Source organism: Erinaceus europaeus, chromosome 1 (assembly GCF_950295315.1).
Source record: "Erinaceus europaeus chromosome 1, mEriEur2.1, whole genome shotgun sequence".
Lineage (NCBI taxonomy): Eukaryota > Metazoa > Chordata > Mammalia > Eulipotyphla > Erinaceidae > Erinaceus > Erinaceus europaeus.
The window spans coordinates 27,993,728-28,012,018 of record NC_080162.1 but is presented as its reverse complement, the minus strand read 5'-3'; the positions used below and the strand labels follow the sequence as shown (position 1 = coordinate 28,012,018).

The 18,291-nt window shown below is 39.9% G+C and overlaps 1 protein-coding gene across 3 annotated transcripts in view; it reads right to left on the bottom strand.

The window, feature by feature from the left end:
* Positions 1-18,291, bottom strand: part of KCNMA1 (potassium calcium-activated channel subfamily M alpha 1) — a 638,320-nt gene that overhangs the window by 104,246 nt on the left and 515,783 nt on the right. For 2 of the 3 annotated variants that reach the window (XM_060170921.1, XM_060170943.1), the window contains exon 18: positions 2,261-2,354. In XM_060170921.1, coding sequence (XP_060026904.1) covers positions 2,261-2,354 — 94 coding nt within the window. Of the gene's footprint in view, positions 1-2,260; positions 2,355-6,826; positions 6,914-18,291 lie in introns of all 3 variants that reach the window. The other variant, XM_060170877.1, reaches the window with a different exon arrangement.

The window sequence follows — 18,291 nt, the reverse complement described above, 5'->3', positions numbered from 1 at the left end:
TGATCATTACTTATTTACAAAGGCCTTCAGGCAGAAAGTCCTGTAAAAACCATACTTGATATGGTATACACTAGCTTTGTCTGCTTGTGGAAAAAAAAAAGTCCCCCCCCAGGGCTACCTCAAACCATCACTTTCTATTGCACATAAAATGTAGCGTGTAACACTAAAGTATTTAATATATATGGTATAATATATCTACAGGAAAGGCATTTGTGTAGAAGTATGTTACCCTGGATTTGGTAATTTGATGTTTTGCTGAAGGCTATGACTTAAAAAAGCTTCCACCTCGTACAGAAGACCTGTCATCTTGGTACCCAAGAGCCAACAGAATAAAGAAGTACCCTTAAGCAGCAAAACTTTGACACAGCTTTGAAGCATATGAAAACAGTATAACTCCTCAGAATTATTATTACTCAAGATCAAAGAAATGAGTCATACTTTACATAGCAAACAGGGACAGGGAACTTGGCTCCAAAGGTTTCAGATATTTCAGATTTCTCTTCATATATTTATTTGGGTCTCTAAATTTAGGCAAAAGAAAGTTCCTGGGCTTTCCTCTACTTTAAATGGATAAAACTATTAGCATTAGATAAGGTGGTTACCTAAAGGTGAGTAAATAGGAATGGAATTCTGCATGACAACTGGCATCATAAAAATGAGAGCTTGGCAGTTGGTGCACTTTATGCCTCCTTATAAGCTGTAAACAAGCATGTAAATCAGCAACACCCTGCAAGATTGAGCAAAACTGGGAAGCAGGAAATGCTTACAGAAAACATTCACAGGAACTGTTGATCATAATGGAGAAAGGTGTGAGGATGGGTGAATCTACAACCACAACTGGGTGTTCTTAACCTCCTAGAGAGGAGCTTCCCTTGCTAAAAAGGTGGTAGAGGGGAGCTAGGAAAATTCAAGAGTGATAGAGAAGGGGTGGATTTATGGAGACAACCATTATTGTTATTATTATTATAATTGTTATTTTAATCATCAAAGGAAGAATATGGTACATGGCCATAAAAAGAAAAAAAGGAACCCTAAGATAGCAGATATTTTCATGGCAGTAACTATTTAGAAAGAGAAGTGAAAAATTGAAAATATCCCTTCTTCACTGGGGTTGTAGAGTCAGAAAAGGGGTTAGTATGGTATTTGAAGATACAAAAAGGTGACATGAAAAATGAAGAGGCCAGGAGAATAACCTGCAGAACTCTAATAAAATTCAGCTTCTTCGTAATGCCATTTCCTAGAGGGAGTGAGAACCAAGAAAGAAAAGGAGGGCTGGACAGTAGCACATCAAGTTAAACACACACAGTACAAAGAGCAAGGACCAGAGTAAAGATCCCAGTTTAAGCCCCCCGCTCCCCACCTGCAGGTGGGGGGGTCACTTCACAAGTGGTGGAGCAAGTCTGCAGGTGTCTTTCTCTCCCCCTATGTCCCCATTCTCTTTTAATTTCACTCTGTCCTAACTAATTTTTTAAATGGGGGAAATGGCCTCCAGGAGCAGTGGATTTATAATGCCAGCACCGAACTCCAGCAATAACCCTGGAGGCAAAAAAGAAAGAAAGAGAGAGAAAGAAAGGAGGGAGGTAAGGAGGAAAGATGGAAGAAATGATAGGAATGAAATAGAGAAAAGAGTGAACTAATGTACTCTATTTCTTAATTAATACTGCTTTTAGTTTGAGCAGAACTGAATTATTTTTTAACTTTCCTTTGGCAAGTCCACAGATTATTAGAATTTTTATCAATCAAAATCAATTAACAGAAATTTGATTTCAATCGACAGGATAAAAGGAAGGTAATCTTCAGGTTCATTTTTGATTGTGATGATACATCTCACATATGGCCTTTAAGTACAGAAAACAGTCCTCGGAGGCTCCAGCAAAAAGAGTCTTGCCAGGGGCAAACTAACCACACAGTTCCTCTGATTGGTTGCTGCTGTCATTAGTGCCACTGCTGTTTAGAAACTACACACAGACAGGACACGGTGACAGCTAAGACTTTAAAGCCTATGTATTTTTCAAACAGCTTTTCAAACTGTTTTTCATGACAGAATTTTTTTCAGCTCTATCATTAACTGCTGACAAGCTGACAGAATAAATACTCCAGCCTTTAAGAAGCCATCTAAGGATCTCATCCCCTCCCCCGACTTACTCTTGCTTGCTGAGGTGGGGGAAACTCTGGGCTTAGGAGAGAGGGGAAAGAAGCAAGGAGAGGAAGAGAAAGCGGTAGAGAGGGAACCCACATGGCCCAAGGCACTGCTTCTTACCTCATCAGCTTGGGCGAGGAGCTTGGGGAGTTCCTCATGCCTCCATTCCGTTGCTTTTTTTTTGGTGACAGGGTTGACGGTTGCTCATCTTCAACTGGAAATACAGGCAGCTCATGAGATTATGAACAGTTTGAGGGAAGACTGTGAAATACAGCAAAATATCAAAGGACACACACTCATGGCTCAGTCACGCACTAGGAATTCATGGCTGCCTTTTAGGACCCAGTGACAAAGACCAAATGTGTTAGTAAAAGAGGCCGGTCTACAAAAGGTGAAAGCATCACCTCTTGACATGTTAGGGTTTGAACATGCACTTTAAAACAGACTAAAACAGTGTGTGGACACCCTGCCACAGAGAGAAAAGAATTCACAATTTATCTCTATATACAGTCTCTTTACATATATGAAAATGCTCAGTTATTATTTTAGTGTGGATTTTGGTTATTTTGCTTTGCTGGGAAATTGAGTTTCCTCCGAACCAAAAATCAGAAATATAGTTGCATTGAAAAATGCAGCTAATAGCTGCCAGCCTGCTGCTTCTTCCCATGAACCAGATTAAAGGCTCCTGATGCCAGCATGCCAAAGGAAAGAGACTTGGATGGAGGCAAATATTGAAGTCTTAGCAGCCAATGTTTCATTCGGTCAGGACTGCAAACATTGGTGCATGCTGGTTCATGAATCCCCAGCCCAATTCTATTCTTGTCCCTCCATCTCTCAAGAGGGAGGGCACACAGGGCTGTGTAGATGGGATCTTTCCTTGGCTCATTAGCACAGGGCAGAGCTATAAGGTTGGAGAGCCTTATAGAAGAGCACCCAGATGAAGGAAGAAGTTGCCATTGAATGATGTCTCTGATGAGGTGAGGAAGGGGGGTAGGGTAGGAGGGGGGTAAGGGAATGGGGGAAATGAGGCAGGGCAGCAGAGAGGATTGGAAATCAAAGGCTATTTTCCAAATATCTAAACCACACAAATCATTAAGCAATATGAAGCTTCACTCACAAACAGCACAACACACTCTACTGCTTTTTCCCAAAGATACCCACTAATAAGCTTTGCAGATGGATTAGCCTGCATCATGCTTCTTTTTATAAGATCTACTTGATAATTAGCAGATGTGCACTAGTCTGTCACCCAAGGGCATTAGCAGCAAAACTCTGTCCTCCTCAACCTACTCCCACAGTGGAGGTTACAGCTGTAATGTCCAGAAGGAAAAAAAATAGGGTACTCCAATTCCTAGAGTTGACTGCACCACAGACTGGTAGTAAGCACCCCTGGAAATTTGGAATGTGCAGCAGTTACCATAAAACTAAGAAAAGAAATAGCATTAGTGATAGCATGAAACAAAGAAAGCTTGCTGTATGTTAATAGTGTAAAGATCTTAGGTATAGGGAGAAAATATCATCTAAGCTATTTGATATTATCCAGAAGGACCCATATCTGGACATGCATTGTGTGGTATTTCCCTCAAAACCCTAAACAAATCTGGTTTGTTATGATGCGTGTCTCCAAGGGATTATAATAATTAAACTACTCTCCAGACCTGAGTCAAAGTATCACACTTGGTACTACTGTGCCCTATTTATATTCAGTCTAATATAGACACAGGCTGACACAGAGAAAGGAAACAAGAGTGTAGTTCAGAGCAAGAATAATGCCATAAATAATGAAGACCAAAAAAATCACCTTGCAAATGTCCATAGTCCATTCACTCCACCACCTGCTTCCTCTGCTTGGTCCCTAGAGGCCCAAGCTCAGGTTGCCACCGTATCAGTCACTTAAGGCTCAAGGCAGCAACTATGTGGCTGGGAGGATATCATATCTTATCAGAAATGAGTATCCACAGAAAATCACAGAAACTAAACAGCACTTAAAAGATTAAAGGAAATAAATGCAAGCCACATAAATGGTATTGAAAAAAAAATCACTCAGCATTGATATGCATCTCTCAGCAAACAGGCACCTTGAGTTTGACCTGAATTCATCTTCCTTCACAGTACAGGGCTCCAAGTAGCCCAGGCAATAATGGGACAGAAAAGCAGTGATGATGGTAAGAGAGGCAGAGACAAAGAGAATGGATGTATGCCTTTATACATTGCTCACTTTATGATAAGGCATATTTTATTCTTCTTACAAGGCTACCATTTAATACAGATCACTTGCCTGGATCAAGCATGCATGCATGAGTGTGTGCCCGTGTGTGAATTCATGAGTGTGTACACATGCACACTCAGTGTGAGTTAAATGGTTATTCTCTTTTACACAAACCTTCTTGCAATTGAAATGAAATATCCCAAAAGATCTTTTGCTTAATCTAGTCTACTATGTATAGCTTTATTCAAGGCCAGTAGATGTTTCTATGTGCATAGTTTAATTATACAGTAAGTCAGTATTAGTTAAGACATGACAAGAAGTCACATTCACTGACATTTCTTTTAGATTACTTGGCTTAACTTTTGTTTCCCATTGTGTCTTCAATAAATAAAGCCCTTTGATTAACTATCCATTGTTCTTAAATTTTATCACCATCTATTTACTCACAGTGATCTTAAATGGAAGGCTTGCAAGTTAATACCTGTTAGCCAGCTCCAGGGAAACACCTCATTCTGTCGCTAAAGTTACAACTCCTTCTAAGCAGGGGGAACTATTTATTTTCATTGCCATTCAGAAAGATCATCCATCATAATCATATTGCATTTAAACTGGGATTTGTCCTCTTAAATGAAACTTGTGTTCAAAGCTTTCCTCCTGCCCTCACAAGCTTGGAAATGCAGATATGCTCCCTGAAGAGATGGGGGAAATGTCTCCAGCTTAAATATATGAATGCTGTGTAATGGAGACCATTACATATGGCTTAGATCCCACAAGAGCAACAATGATAACTTCTTTCTCATAAGTAAGATATAAACCATATCTAATTATTAGCCTTTATATGGATTCTATCAATTTCTGCATATTTAAAGAAAGCAGATCTAAGGGAACTTTTAGTTAAGCTATAAAATATGATATTCATTTCATGGCTTTCATGACTATATGAGAGGAATAAAAATTGAAATTAAAAACGAACTTAGATTTACTTACTTTCAAGAAAGACAAATGTATTGAAGTAATGGACCACTACCTCATGCTAATGTACATTTACAAGCTCATATTTAACTTATTTTTTTTGGCTAATTGCAATGTACCTCGGTCTCCAGTATTTTCACTTGCATCTTACTATGGAAGTCACAGGAAGATATTATCTTTGAAAGAAAACTGACTTACTGGCTTCTTTAAAACACAAACAAGTTCAAGAATCCAATGTGGAATTTTTATAGGAGCTGAACTCCATCTACTCTCCAAGTACTCATAAAATTCAAGGGCTTTTTTTTCTTTCTTTCTTTGCACATCTCTAAGTATAACACTTAATGTGCTGTTGTAACTTCCCAGTACTTGCTTGTCTAATAGGCACTGAATCTAACAGTTTTACAGTTTGGTAAGACTCAGTGCTAGAAAAAATGTCAGGCAAATCTAAATGAGGCTTCAGATCCCTGGGTTTGTGCGAGAGTTTAATTTAAAGTTACAATGATGTTTTAACATGTTTGCTTATACTTGACTAAAGAGGATTCATTATTTCAGTGACATAACCTCCAGACAATGTTCTGGGAATTGATTTAATATGTGGTAGTAATTCCAACAGCCTTAATGCAGAGTTGAACATCTGTAACAACATTTTACTCGACTTCACATCAGCATTCTGTTTTCAAGCAAAAGCAAGGCAACATCTTCCAGAAACATTGGCCAGAACCCCTGAGCTTACGACAAGATGATCATATATTTTACTAGATGTTTTTTAAAAAGAAGTCTCTTTCTTCATTGGCTGAGCCAGCTTGCAAATGCTGTACTAAATTTCAGTGGTGCCGCTTTGGACCCTTCCAATCAAATGGGGCAACAATTCCAATACTCAGCTTTCCCTAATGATCCAGGGCCAGCAGGGGATGGACCTGATACTAGTTACAGTCTGGGGCCCATGGTCTATTTCTTCAGCAGGTTTCAGGTCAACAATGCCCTTCGAGACTTGAAGGTGAGATTTATTTTATTTATTTTTTTTTGAGGGTTGGAGTTAAAAAAAAAAGTTCAAAGCAAATATATTTGGAAATGTAGTAAAAAGGCAAACAACTCATAAACATGAGTCGTCTGGCTATCTCCATTACACTATTAATCACCACATCTGGAGAAACCCACATCTGCACACACTTAGCAGGTCATTAGTAATGTCATATTCACACTGGAATCACTCAGAGTAAAAGGCATGCAAAGTGGTTTGAACGTAAAGGCATCCAGCTAACAAGAGCTTCTGACTAAAATCCTGAGCAAGCTGCTAGCTTAGGGATGGGGCAGTTTTAATGATTATTTATTAATTTTTATGGTTTTTATCTTTATTTTGTTGGCCAGCAAGCTCCACACATGCTAAAATGTGCATGTGCAGTAGTGCATCCTTCTTCTTTAACTGAGCTCAGCACAATAAGGGAGAGCACTGAGGGGGTTCAGGGAAGTTATTAAAAATCAGATGGGTTCCAATGCTCCTTCACCTGGCTCCATCACAAGCTGAGAATTGGGAGTTGAGATCTTGAACTCAGATTGGTCTCTGAGATAGTGTGATCTAGCTTCAACCTTGACTGCCAAACAATAATGAGAAAAGAAAATGAAAATTAATCCTTTGTGAAAATTTTCATTAGAAAACCTCCAACCCATTTTAACATAGATAAGGATGGTAGCTTTAAGTTAAAATAGAGATTTCTCCCTGAAAGCTGTATTGCAGGGTCTTTCTCCCCTTCCCTTTACCCCAATAACTTCTTGAAATTCTTTTTGCGGTGTTATTTTCATCAATGTCAGAAGGGGTATTTCATCAGAAGATAAACTCCCTTGTGCAACAGCTTCCAGAAACCCAGAGTTCTCCTTTTCCTCGAAGATATACACAAACACAGAAAACTCAGTTTAAACAGAAAGACCAGACACACTGCTTCCTGAAACCAGCTAAAATGCATAACCATTATACGCCAAGTTATAAACCCTCAATGTTAAAACCATTGTTTTCACCTCAAACTGATGGCTTAGTATTCTTTGTTGTGACATCATTGCTTAATTTTCATGAACTTTCCTGGGTTTGTCACTTCTAAGAATGAGTGATGCATAGCATCTCTGTGTACCTTAAGTGACATCAGAGAAAAGTGGGTAAGTGCTTCCAGTCTAACAGGATGCCAATATTGTTTTTACTAAAATTGAAGATAGAGAGTGAGAACTGCTAGACATAAAGTTATCAATGTACTTGCTATTTCCTTGCAAGGCTAAAGTAAGGTAAGACAGTCATCAGGGCAGGGTCAACTTTCATGATCATGATCAAGTTCAGTATCAGAATGTAGAGGAGTTCAAATGGATGATAGTGTTGGAATGAGGATTTCAGTTCTGACAACCTTGGGTAGCACACATCATTAAAAAGTTTGGGTAACACTTTACAGCATTGTTGATAAGATGAAGTCATAAAGTTATTTTTGAATGATTATGGTGAATAATAATACACAGATAGTGAAAATAAGAAGGATGTGACCTCTCAAAAAATGTCAACGAGGGGCCAGGTGGTGGTGCACTGGTTGAGTGCATGTTTAATGCACAAGGACCCAGGTTAGAGCCCCTGTTCCTCACCTGCAGAGGGAAAGCTCTGTGAGTAGTGAAGCAGAGTTACAGGTATCTCTATGTCTCTCTCCCTCTCTATCATCCCCTTCCCTCTCAATTTCTGGCTGTCTCTATACAATAAATAAATACAAGTAATAAAAACATAAAAATGCCAGCAATAATATCTCAGATGCAATACATATAACTCTCTACACTTGAATAATCACTTTATCAGGCAGATAACCCCATGATTTGTAGTTAAAAAATAGGAAACACATTTATTTGGAAAACCTAAAAGGTAAAACCCTCTGGTGGGCCTCTACAGGACCTTGCCTTCAATGTGGATCAACAATGATAGGGAGGGACTGCCCCACTCTCTGAAAGGAGGCTGGGTCAATATACTCTGCTACTTGAGAAGAACGGGTCCTAAAATGAGTGCAGCCTAGAATGTTCCTTGCTATGATCATAGAATTTGAGCTCAGACCTATAGGGATTCAGAGGTTAAACAGGTTTCTGTGTTGAAAATGGGCCCCAGATCAGACTGATGGGATTTACAGTTAATGGTATATATACACTTTTCCCATATTTGGGAGCTACTCTCTTCCCTGATCCAGCTTTCTAGTCCTATTTCCAATTCTGACACCATCTCTCCAGAAAATACTTTTAGCCCACCTGCATGTTAGGTGCCAGGCTCAGGCAAAATTACTAAAGTCATGGACCCCTTGGAATATACCTAAAATAGACCTACTGGCCTTTTCCAACATGGAGATGCCGAATCTCATCTGCTATAGTCTTACCTTTAGAGTCCTGATTAGTAAAACATTTGTTCTGCTATATATCTTAATGCTTTTTCAGCCATCAAGTTTCAGATGCTACCATGATGCCAACCTGACTTCCCTGGGCAGATGACCTCACCAATGTGTCCTGGAACCTCGCCTCTCCAAAGCCCTGCCCCACTAAGGAAAGATATAAACAGGCTGGGAAAATGGATCCACCTGCCAATGGCCATGTCTAGCAGGGAAGCAATTACAGAAACAAGACCTTCCACCTTCTGCACCCCATAATGATCTGGGTCCATACTCCCAGAGGGATAAAGAATAAGAAAGCTTCCAATGGAGGGGATGATACAGATCTCTGGTGGTGGGAAATGTACCACATGTATCTTATGGTTTTATCAATTATTATTAAATCAAAAGTAAATAAATAAATAAATAAATAAAGGTGAAAAGTATCTACAAGTAACCTGCCTTGCCCAAGAAGAGACAATAAGGAGCTCTTGCCTTGGGATAGATGAGGGGGCAGGGAAGGGGAGTCTTGTTGGAGCTTTTCATTTCTGGCTTTTGTGCAGCTAATAGGAGAATGGGGAGGGAGAATTTAAAGAACAATAGGTTATGTAGAAGTTAATCACAGGGTATATTTCTGGCTCTATTCACTGCCTAGGAAACCTGAATTGTGTAAGTTTGAGTCCATCAACACAAAGTAATGAAAAAATTCAGCTCCTACATGGGAGAGAGGGGGAAAAATACTATATAAATACATTGACAGAATCCTCATGACCTAGATTGTAATGTTCTCCATGGAAATACGGTGAGCCGAATGGATCTTCCAAAATCAAATAGGGTAAAATAGATATAGCTACTATACACTCTCCCCAGTCCCTCACTCTTATATCAGTGATCCCTGTAGGATATATATATATATGTGTGTGTGTGTGTGTATATATACACACACACACACATATACGCACACACACACACATATATATAGGGAATATACATCCCCCAATACTCACTTGGCTAAAGCACCAAACCTCTTCTATAAAAAAAATTCAAATCAGATGTCCTGCTAACCACGAGAAGTAGATTGTCTGTGTTTCTTTCACAGGAATCCCAGGAAAAACCATCTGGACACCTGCACACTCTGACATCACCCACTAGACGGCACAACTACAGTGGCACACCCCCTGAAACCTTAGATGTCACCTGACACGATCTAAAGAACCTGATTCCAGACTCCAAGGACATAACTTTCTTACTGCCTGTCTGCCCTTCCTGCTTCTGCTTTGCCTGTCAAGTTTTGGTGGTTCCAGCTCACTCTGTACAGAAAAGCGGAATTCCAGTGGCTGACCTTCCTCATGCAGCATTTCATCCCCTGCCATTTCTCACCCTAGTTGCCTACTTTGGAATGACACTTCTATTGGACTTGCTGGTTTACCCTTTGGATACTTTACACAGTTTTTACAGCAGCTTCCTTCCCTTCACGCTGCTGGCTTTTCAAAGACTGACCCTGAGTAGTTCATAGACTTTACAGACTATTGCCTTGAGGACTATACAATGCCAAATAGCCCCTTCACTTGGCAGACCATGCCCTCCCACCTACAGGACCTGCCCTTTGAGTCAGGAAACACCCCCTCATTACAAATCCTTGCCCCCCCCCCCGACAGGGAACGTTCCTTTGCGCACCAAGCCTTCCCTTGTCCCTTGTCCCTTCCTACTTGTCCCTTCCTGTTTTGTTATATCATTCAGGTTTATGCCCAAAAGGTTTCTGCTCACCCCTACACTACCATTCCTCTGTCACAGATGGAGTCTTTTACAGACATTGACTAGATAATGCGATGACTAGAAAGAAAGATAGGGAAAGATGTAGAATTATTGTGAGGAGATGGTGGAGCCTGGCAGAGCTCAACCTATGAGATGAGTCCCTCCAGGTAAGTCTCTCTGTCTCTACAAAGGGGTTGAGCACAGGGGGGACACATAATCTCACAAGGCTGGTGGCCATGTAAGTCTTCCCTCCCCCACAAAAACATCCTACATCTTCCCACCTGAGCATGGCATTCCTTAAAAACATTTAAGCCTGCTCCACCCTAAATTTCCTATACTGTGGCCATTAGATATAAGGAAAGGGGGAGATACTGGGAAATTGTGCAGATGCAGTCACATCTGCCATGTTGACCCTCAGGCTATTGCTAGTTCCCACGAAAGTTGGAACATTCTCGGAGAGCCTGTTCCGCCATGTTGTGCCCTCGGGGCATTGTCAATTCCCCGCGATAGTTGGAGTGCTTTGGTTACTCCTCCCCCTTCCCATTCCTGCGAGTTATTATCCTACCCTGGAGTGCTATGGTTACTCCTCCCCCTTCTCATTCTCATGAGAGCTATTCCCATAAAAGCCCTTCTTCTTCTGCATCTCACTCTCTTGCCTGCTCTCTTGCCCACTTTTCACTTCAGTGATTAGACGCAGGGAAGGTTGCTGCGTGAGGCAGCCATTTTGGCTACCTCCATGTGGCCCGAACCACTGAGCTCTCACCCAACTCTGAGGTGCCTGCATGAATAAAGAATTATGTTCCCTCTCTGCTCCAGATCTCCTCTGTCTCTCTCTCCTCCGCGGCACAGCACCACGACACCATATATATGTATATGTATATGTATATGTATATGTATATGTATATGTATATGTATATGTATATGTATATGTATATGTATATGTATATGTATATGTATATGTATATGTATATGTATATGTATCCAAAGTCTACTGCCCACTTTGTCTAGAATCTCAGCTCACTTATTTTTACCAAAAACTGGACCTGCTATGATGATTTGTCCAATGCTCTTCACTGATGCTCAGTATTTAATAGAAAATTCATTTTGGAGATCTGGTTGCCTTTGATACTTTTCTTTCTTTCTTTTTAATCTTTCTTGAAACAAATGGTCTCCATCACCTCAAGGGCAAAGAAATATCTCAAAGCAAAAGCACTAGGTATTAGCTTCACCAAGACAAGATACAGAGATAAGCAATGGAATTCTACGAGCACACAAACTGAAATGAGAAATGCAAGAATGCCCTTGAGTAGCTGCTGTGAAGTTTGGAGATTGGGGAGATAGTAGAAGATGAAAGATAATTTTTACTTTGAATGAAACTGGGTGGGGGGGAAGAGAATAAAAAAAACAACTTTCTCAACTTTCTCTTCCTTCTCTCCCTATTCCCTATATTGTATAACAACAATATAGGAATATGGAAGAGACTTGAAGTCAAATAATACCAAGCTCATTTTGTAGGCTGGCATGTGCAGTACATGTTTGTAAGCGACAAGTTTCAAAGCACAGATAAGCTTGACATGGCTCTGACAACAACAGCTGCTTTTCTTCATTTATTTCTTAAGTTCAGGGGAGCAGCACACTATAGTCTGGAACATTATTTGTATTATACTTGAACTAAAAGTGGAATTTACATTTTCAAGTGATCAGGACAAATATAAGAGAAATAATATTTCTGAATACATTAAAATGACATGAAATTCACCCCACCTGTAGGGGAGTCGCTTCACGGGCAGTGAAGCAGGTCTGCAGGTGTCTATCTTTCTCTCCCCTCTCTCTCTGTCTTCCCCTCCTCTCTCCATTTCTCTCTGTCCTATCCAACAACAAAGCAACGTCAACAATGGCAATAATAACCGCAACGAGGCTGCAACAACTAGGGCAACAAAAAGGGGGAAAAATGGCCTCCAGGAGCGGTGGATTCATGGTGCAGGCACCGAGCCCAGCAATAACCCTGGAGGGAAAAAAAAAATGACATGAAATTCAAATTTCAGTAAGCATATAAAATTTTATTTGAATAGGGTCACAGTCATTTGGGTTTCTATGATCTAAATTGCTTTCACACTACAATCAAGTTGAGTAGCACAGTAGATATGATGGGGTCTGCAGAGTCCAGGGTATCTACCAGTTGATCCTTGATTGAAAAAGTTTGTTAATCCCTCCTCTCATTTATCTTCTAACATTTTCCTACTTTTCCAATCTGTTAAGATAAATACTAATAGGAAATATGTATGGAACTTACTTGAGGTGGACAGATTTGGGGAAGATGGAACAAAATTGTAGCAACTCTATTGCCCCCAACTGCCCAACCTGTTCTTAGTCCTGAGGGAGATGCATTTGGGAACTTGAGTCAGGTGGATTTTCCATTTTCTAACTCAAAGTTCGATTCATCCACCCTGCACTTTGAGAAACAAGGCAAACCACATCTACCACAAGCAATTTCTGGAAGCTGTCAGTGCCTGCTGCAAGTCCACCCTGTGAGAACCCTGTACAAGACAACAGATTAACCATTAGACTAGATATGTTGAAAATATACAGCTTCAACCTTTCCCCAGCTAGCTCAGAGCAATATATAGATGATTATTTCAACCGTCAGCTGCCGCATAGATTTAAACCCCTGCACAATAACTCCTGGATTCATCTGCCCCTTGTCAAACGTGCACAGCTTTCATCGGAGGATACATGGTGTGGCAGTTTCACTGTGAATCCAGAATGATCCAGACGGCTGCTGTCTCTTTGTTAACAGGAAGCCAAACTGATGAGTTTGTAATGTATTTCTTATCAAAGGTAGTTTCAGGAAAGAAAATGTGTCCCATCAGTTTGGCTAGAATTTCACATATACTAGATTATGGCTTTAATCAGAACATCTCTGTTATATTTGTGAGGAAATAGACAATTTCCACATCCATCCCATTAAAATCACTTTGTGCCAATGAATTATGTAGTTATGAATTTATAATTATCCTTGATTTTCCCCTCCTGCAGTATACTTAATAAAATAATCAGCTGGAGTCTACAAAGCAGTGGTGCTTATTAGATACAAGCATGCTAACATATTTTTTTTAAGTTAATGCTGATCTTTTTGAGTTATTCCTCAAAATGATCATTGTGAATACTTGGCTTGTAATTTTCAACTCACACACTTAACAAAGACAGAATGAAGTGTAATGGAATTTATGAAGCCTATAAAGGAACTCCTTTTTTAATGTGGCTTATTATCAAATAGATTTGAACTTACTACAGGACAAGTCAGGTCCCTCTGAAATGAATCAAGAGAATGACTATAAGGTATTGAACACTGTTCCAGGCATGCTGAGTGTATGCAAACATTGGTAGAAACTGCCAGGGTTTTGGTATGTTATTGTTACAACTCTTACTGGTTTGGAAAGCTTAGTTAATTTAATGACAATATTAAAAGAGTTACTTATCCTGCCTTTATTTCCAAATTCTGACATTTTATTTACCATGGGTTCCTTCCCACATTTTTATTTTTAAAAGGCAATGTATTCAATTTTCATTTATTTTGATCACTATGGTTTGGGGTACCACCCATAGTTGGTTTCCAACACAATTGCCTCTCATACCTCACCTGGTGTAGACCCCACCCAGTCTATTTCTCAAGATATTTTAGTTTCTGACTCTGCCACCCTGTCTGTGCCAACAAAGAAACTATTTTTTGTTTTTTATTTGTATCTGTGTCTAATACTCCCCTGTTTAGAAGTGGACAAGATAAATATAAAACAAGAGTTATTTCCTTTGACCACTTCATGCTGTTTGCATGAGATTGTTAAGGAAGACCTTGTAAGAAAGGTTTCCTTGTGGATTTACAAATTGTCAGACATCCAAAGGAGTAGAGAAAAGATCATGCTGCCTCAGGAATCTGAAATTTGCCACCTGCCCAGAGTGAGAAACAGAAAAGAGAGATGAGGTCAGATCTCTCTTGGACTTTATTTCACATCCCACATCAAATTCTCTTGGTTAACACAATGTTAGTTTACATTTCCACTTCGGGGGAAAGTTGTTATCCATGTCTATGTTTTGACTGAGATGTTACCTTCCTTTTCTTTTTGTTTTCCCTCCTCCTAAATAGCTTCAAGTAAACATGACTGGCAGAAAAATGTCAATCATATTTTTATCTCTTTTTTAAATTAATGTTTGCTCCAATGATTCTGTTATTTGTAGAAGAAGCTAGATATATATGAAATTGTTTTCAAAACCATAGGGTGTTATACAGAAAAGGGAATTATTAGTATCAGTAGTAGTAGTAATATTAACATACTTGTTATTACTGGTTCATCCATAAACACCATATCTTCCATTGAGCTGGTTGTGTCAAGAGTCCCTTTGAATTCTAATATGTATTCCAGATGGTTGCATTGATACTTTCTCTGAGGCTCAGATAAAAGCAAAATGCATGGGTTTTTAGTCCAGCCCAGGTACACTGCCTGGTTTGATAACAAATGGTCTGACAAAACACTTAAAAAATACTGTATGCTTTTAACCTTGGGAGGTAAAGACCTGTAAAGATTGTGACTTCACACTAAACATAGCATTTAGTATATTTCTTAAGGGCATAGTCACCTTCTATAGATACTCTTGACCTATAAAATCATTATCTGTATGTGGCTATAATTTATCCTCAGACACTGCCTACGAAACATTTTAAAATGCTAGATGGTGGCCCCCTCTAGTCAATATAGTTAGAGAACAAGGTACAGCATATAAGAGCAGGGCTAGAAGGACAGAAGGACTTTTTGACCTCTGCTTCTTTGACTCCAGCCTACATTCTTACACAGACCCACAACCAGAGACTAAGTCTGCTGACTTCTAGTGCAGATCACTTGCTGTCAGAATACTGTCCTCAGAACAGTGTTATGATATGAGCTTCTACAATCAGTTCCTCTGCCCAAGTCCTTCCATAAAGCTTTCATTTCAGACAAGTTACTCAGTGCCACAACATCACAGATCTGTTGCTATTTTGAGGGGACAGAAGGACACCAAGATGGGAGATGTTAAATGAGCTAACTAGCTGTCACACACTGAGAATCAAATCCTGTCCAGAAGTGCTCTTCTTGGCACTATCCTGATGAGCCAGAGGATTTCTATGTCTGGGACCATCTTTAGATCAAACTATTGTTCATTTAAAGTGTGGATTTCTAGTTTCCATTAAATTTTTTTCTTGTAGAAGAATAGGTTTTTCATTATAAGAGAATAACTATGTTATGGGACAGAAGTTTACCTATGGCTATCTACTGTACCCGAGTCATGTGGCAGGTACCCCTCATTCCATTGACACTCATGTATGCCACCTCTGAGATGAAGATTATAAAACATGGGATACTCCTTAGCAAATGTCAACTCAAACTGAAATCCAAGAAAGGTAGCAACTGAGTAGACAGATCTAAAACCACACTGCTAGGTTTAAATCTGGGAGGCTGGCTCATTGTTTTCTCACCTTAAAATGGGAATAGTCAGCCTGCTTTCCTCATAGAGTGGTTGCAAGAGTGGACTAAAAATTTGAAAAATTTCTGAAAATTCTTGACAAATGGTACCCAGCACTTGAGAAATCAAAGTAATTACAGTTCTTATACAACACGTCGTTTTCCATAATAAATCTGCTTTCTTTTGACTTTGTTCCACTCAACTAACTTTACCTTCGCTTCTCTGCACCAAACATAAAACACAGTGAAATTCACACACACACACACACACACTCACACTCACACACACACACACACACACACACACACACACACACACACCCTCATCCCATGTATCTTGGTTGACTGTCACATTTATTCTATATTTCATATGGCCCTAGTGAAATGCTCAGGTCAAAATAGTTACTGCCAAGTGTCATAAAAACAAGAAATATCAGAATATGTTTAAATAGTAATTTGACAATCAACTGGAGAAGGCTAGGTCTGTTCAGAGCAATAACAAGTGAAAGTCAGATAGGAAAGTGGAGAAATCCTTCCTTCTAAATTACAGGAAATATGTGCTGCCTGATTGGAAGGGACTCTTTTCCTTGAGTTCTGGTGGGAGGTCAAGGGCTTGTGGTAGGTGTGCGGAAGGGCAAGGACATGAGAAGGCATAGGGCCAGCGACCCTTGCACTTTTCCTTCTCACCAATTCTTTTTACTCCCCTGCTTTATATCTAGTCTTCAAAGTATTAGGTTGCCCTGTTCTCTCTCTCTCTCTCTCTCTTTCTCTCCCTCCCTCCCTCTCTCTCTCCTCCAGAGTTATTACTGGGGGCCCTGTGCCAAGACTATAATCCATTACTCCTTGAGGTCATTTTCCCCTTTTAAACAATTTTTTTATTCGATAGAACAAAGAGAAATTGAGAGGGGAGAGATAGATAGATAGATAGATAGATAGATAGAGAGAGAGAGAGAGAGAGAGAGAAACTGGTGCAGACCTACCTCACCACATGTGAAGTGTCCCTGCTGCAGGTAGAGAGTGGGGACTCCAACTCAGGTGCTCAAACCTGGGTCTTTGCTCACAGAACTATGTGCATTTAACTGGGTGTGCCACCACCTAGCCCCTGCCCTTTTTTCTCTATGAAGCCTCCCGAGATGGCTATAGCAGGTAGATTTCCTTTCCTTTACAAATCCCTGAGCATTCTCACCCCTCTGACATCTTACTCCCATGTGTTATAATTTGTTTTCTCCTTCACTGTATCCTATACCCCAGTTAGACTGATAAGCTTCTCTACAAGTTTACAAATAGCACTCTCACGTGGAACAGAGACCTTGGTAAGGGTCCTAATCTATAACTCTTACTTGCCAGAGAAGTAGCTTTTCTGAGGAAAGAAGCATAGTTCTTGGGTTCTAGTTCCTGCTTAGATCAATTACGTGGCCTTAGAGAAACACTCTGCTCACTCTATTTTAGTTTCCTTTTTTATTGCCACCAATGTCTGGGGCTTGATGCCAGCACTACGAATCCACCATTCCCAGCAACCATTTTTTACACTTTTTTTTTCTTTTTCTAATTATTTTTTTCTGATATCCCTCTACTAAATTTTTTTATATTTTATTTACTGGATATAGATGGTGAGAAATCAAGAAATGGAAACAGAGAGGGAGAGAGACACCAATAGCATTACTTCCATACTCCTGAATCTTGCCAAGCAGGTGGGGACCGGGGACTTGAATCAGGGTCCTGTGTATTTAAACATGTAAGATTAATGAGGTGTATCACCTCCTGCCCCTCTAATATCTCTCTTCAATATTTTATTGCTTTTTTATTTTTCTTTTTTAAAAATGTTATTTATTAAAAAGGAAACACTGACAAAACCATAGGATAAGAGGGGTACAACTCCACACAATTCCCACAACCTTTATTAGATAGGACAGAGAGAAATTGAGAGAGGATGTGAAGATAGAGAAAGGGAGAGAAAGACACCTGCAGACCAGCTTCACCGCTCCTGAAGAGGACCCCTCTGCAGGTGGGGAGTAGGGACTCAAACCCAGGTCCTTGTGCTTGGTAATAGGTGAACTTAACCAGGTGTGTCATCGCCCCTGACATTCTTCCACTCCTGTTGGATTGGCATTAAGTAGATGACCCTTTTATCTCACAGCTCATAGAGCTAACACTTCTGGGCTTAATGTTCTTTTCTGTTTCTTGAAGAGTAGCACAGGAGTCCACTATGAGCAGAAGGTCTATCCCTCCAGTCAACCCCAGATGACTACAGGAAAGGAAAAGGAGTATTTCCAGTCCAAGGAAAGTGCAGTCTAATTCAGTGATTCTCAGCCCAGCTTTCTGATAAAATAACTTCTAGAACACCAAGACTAC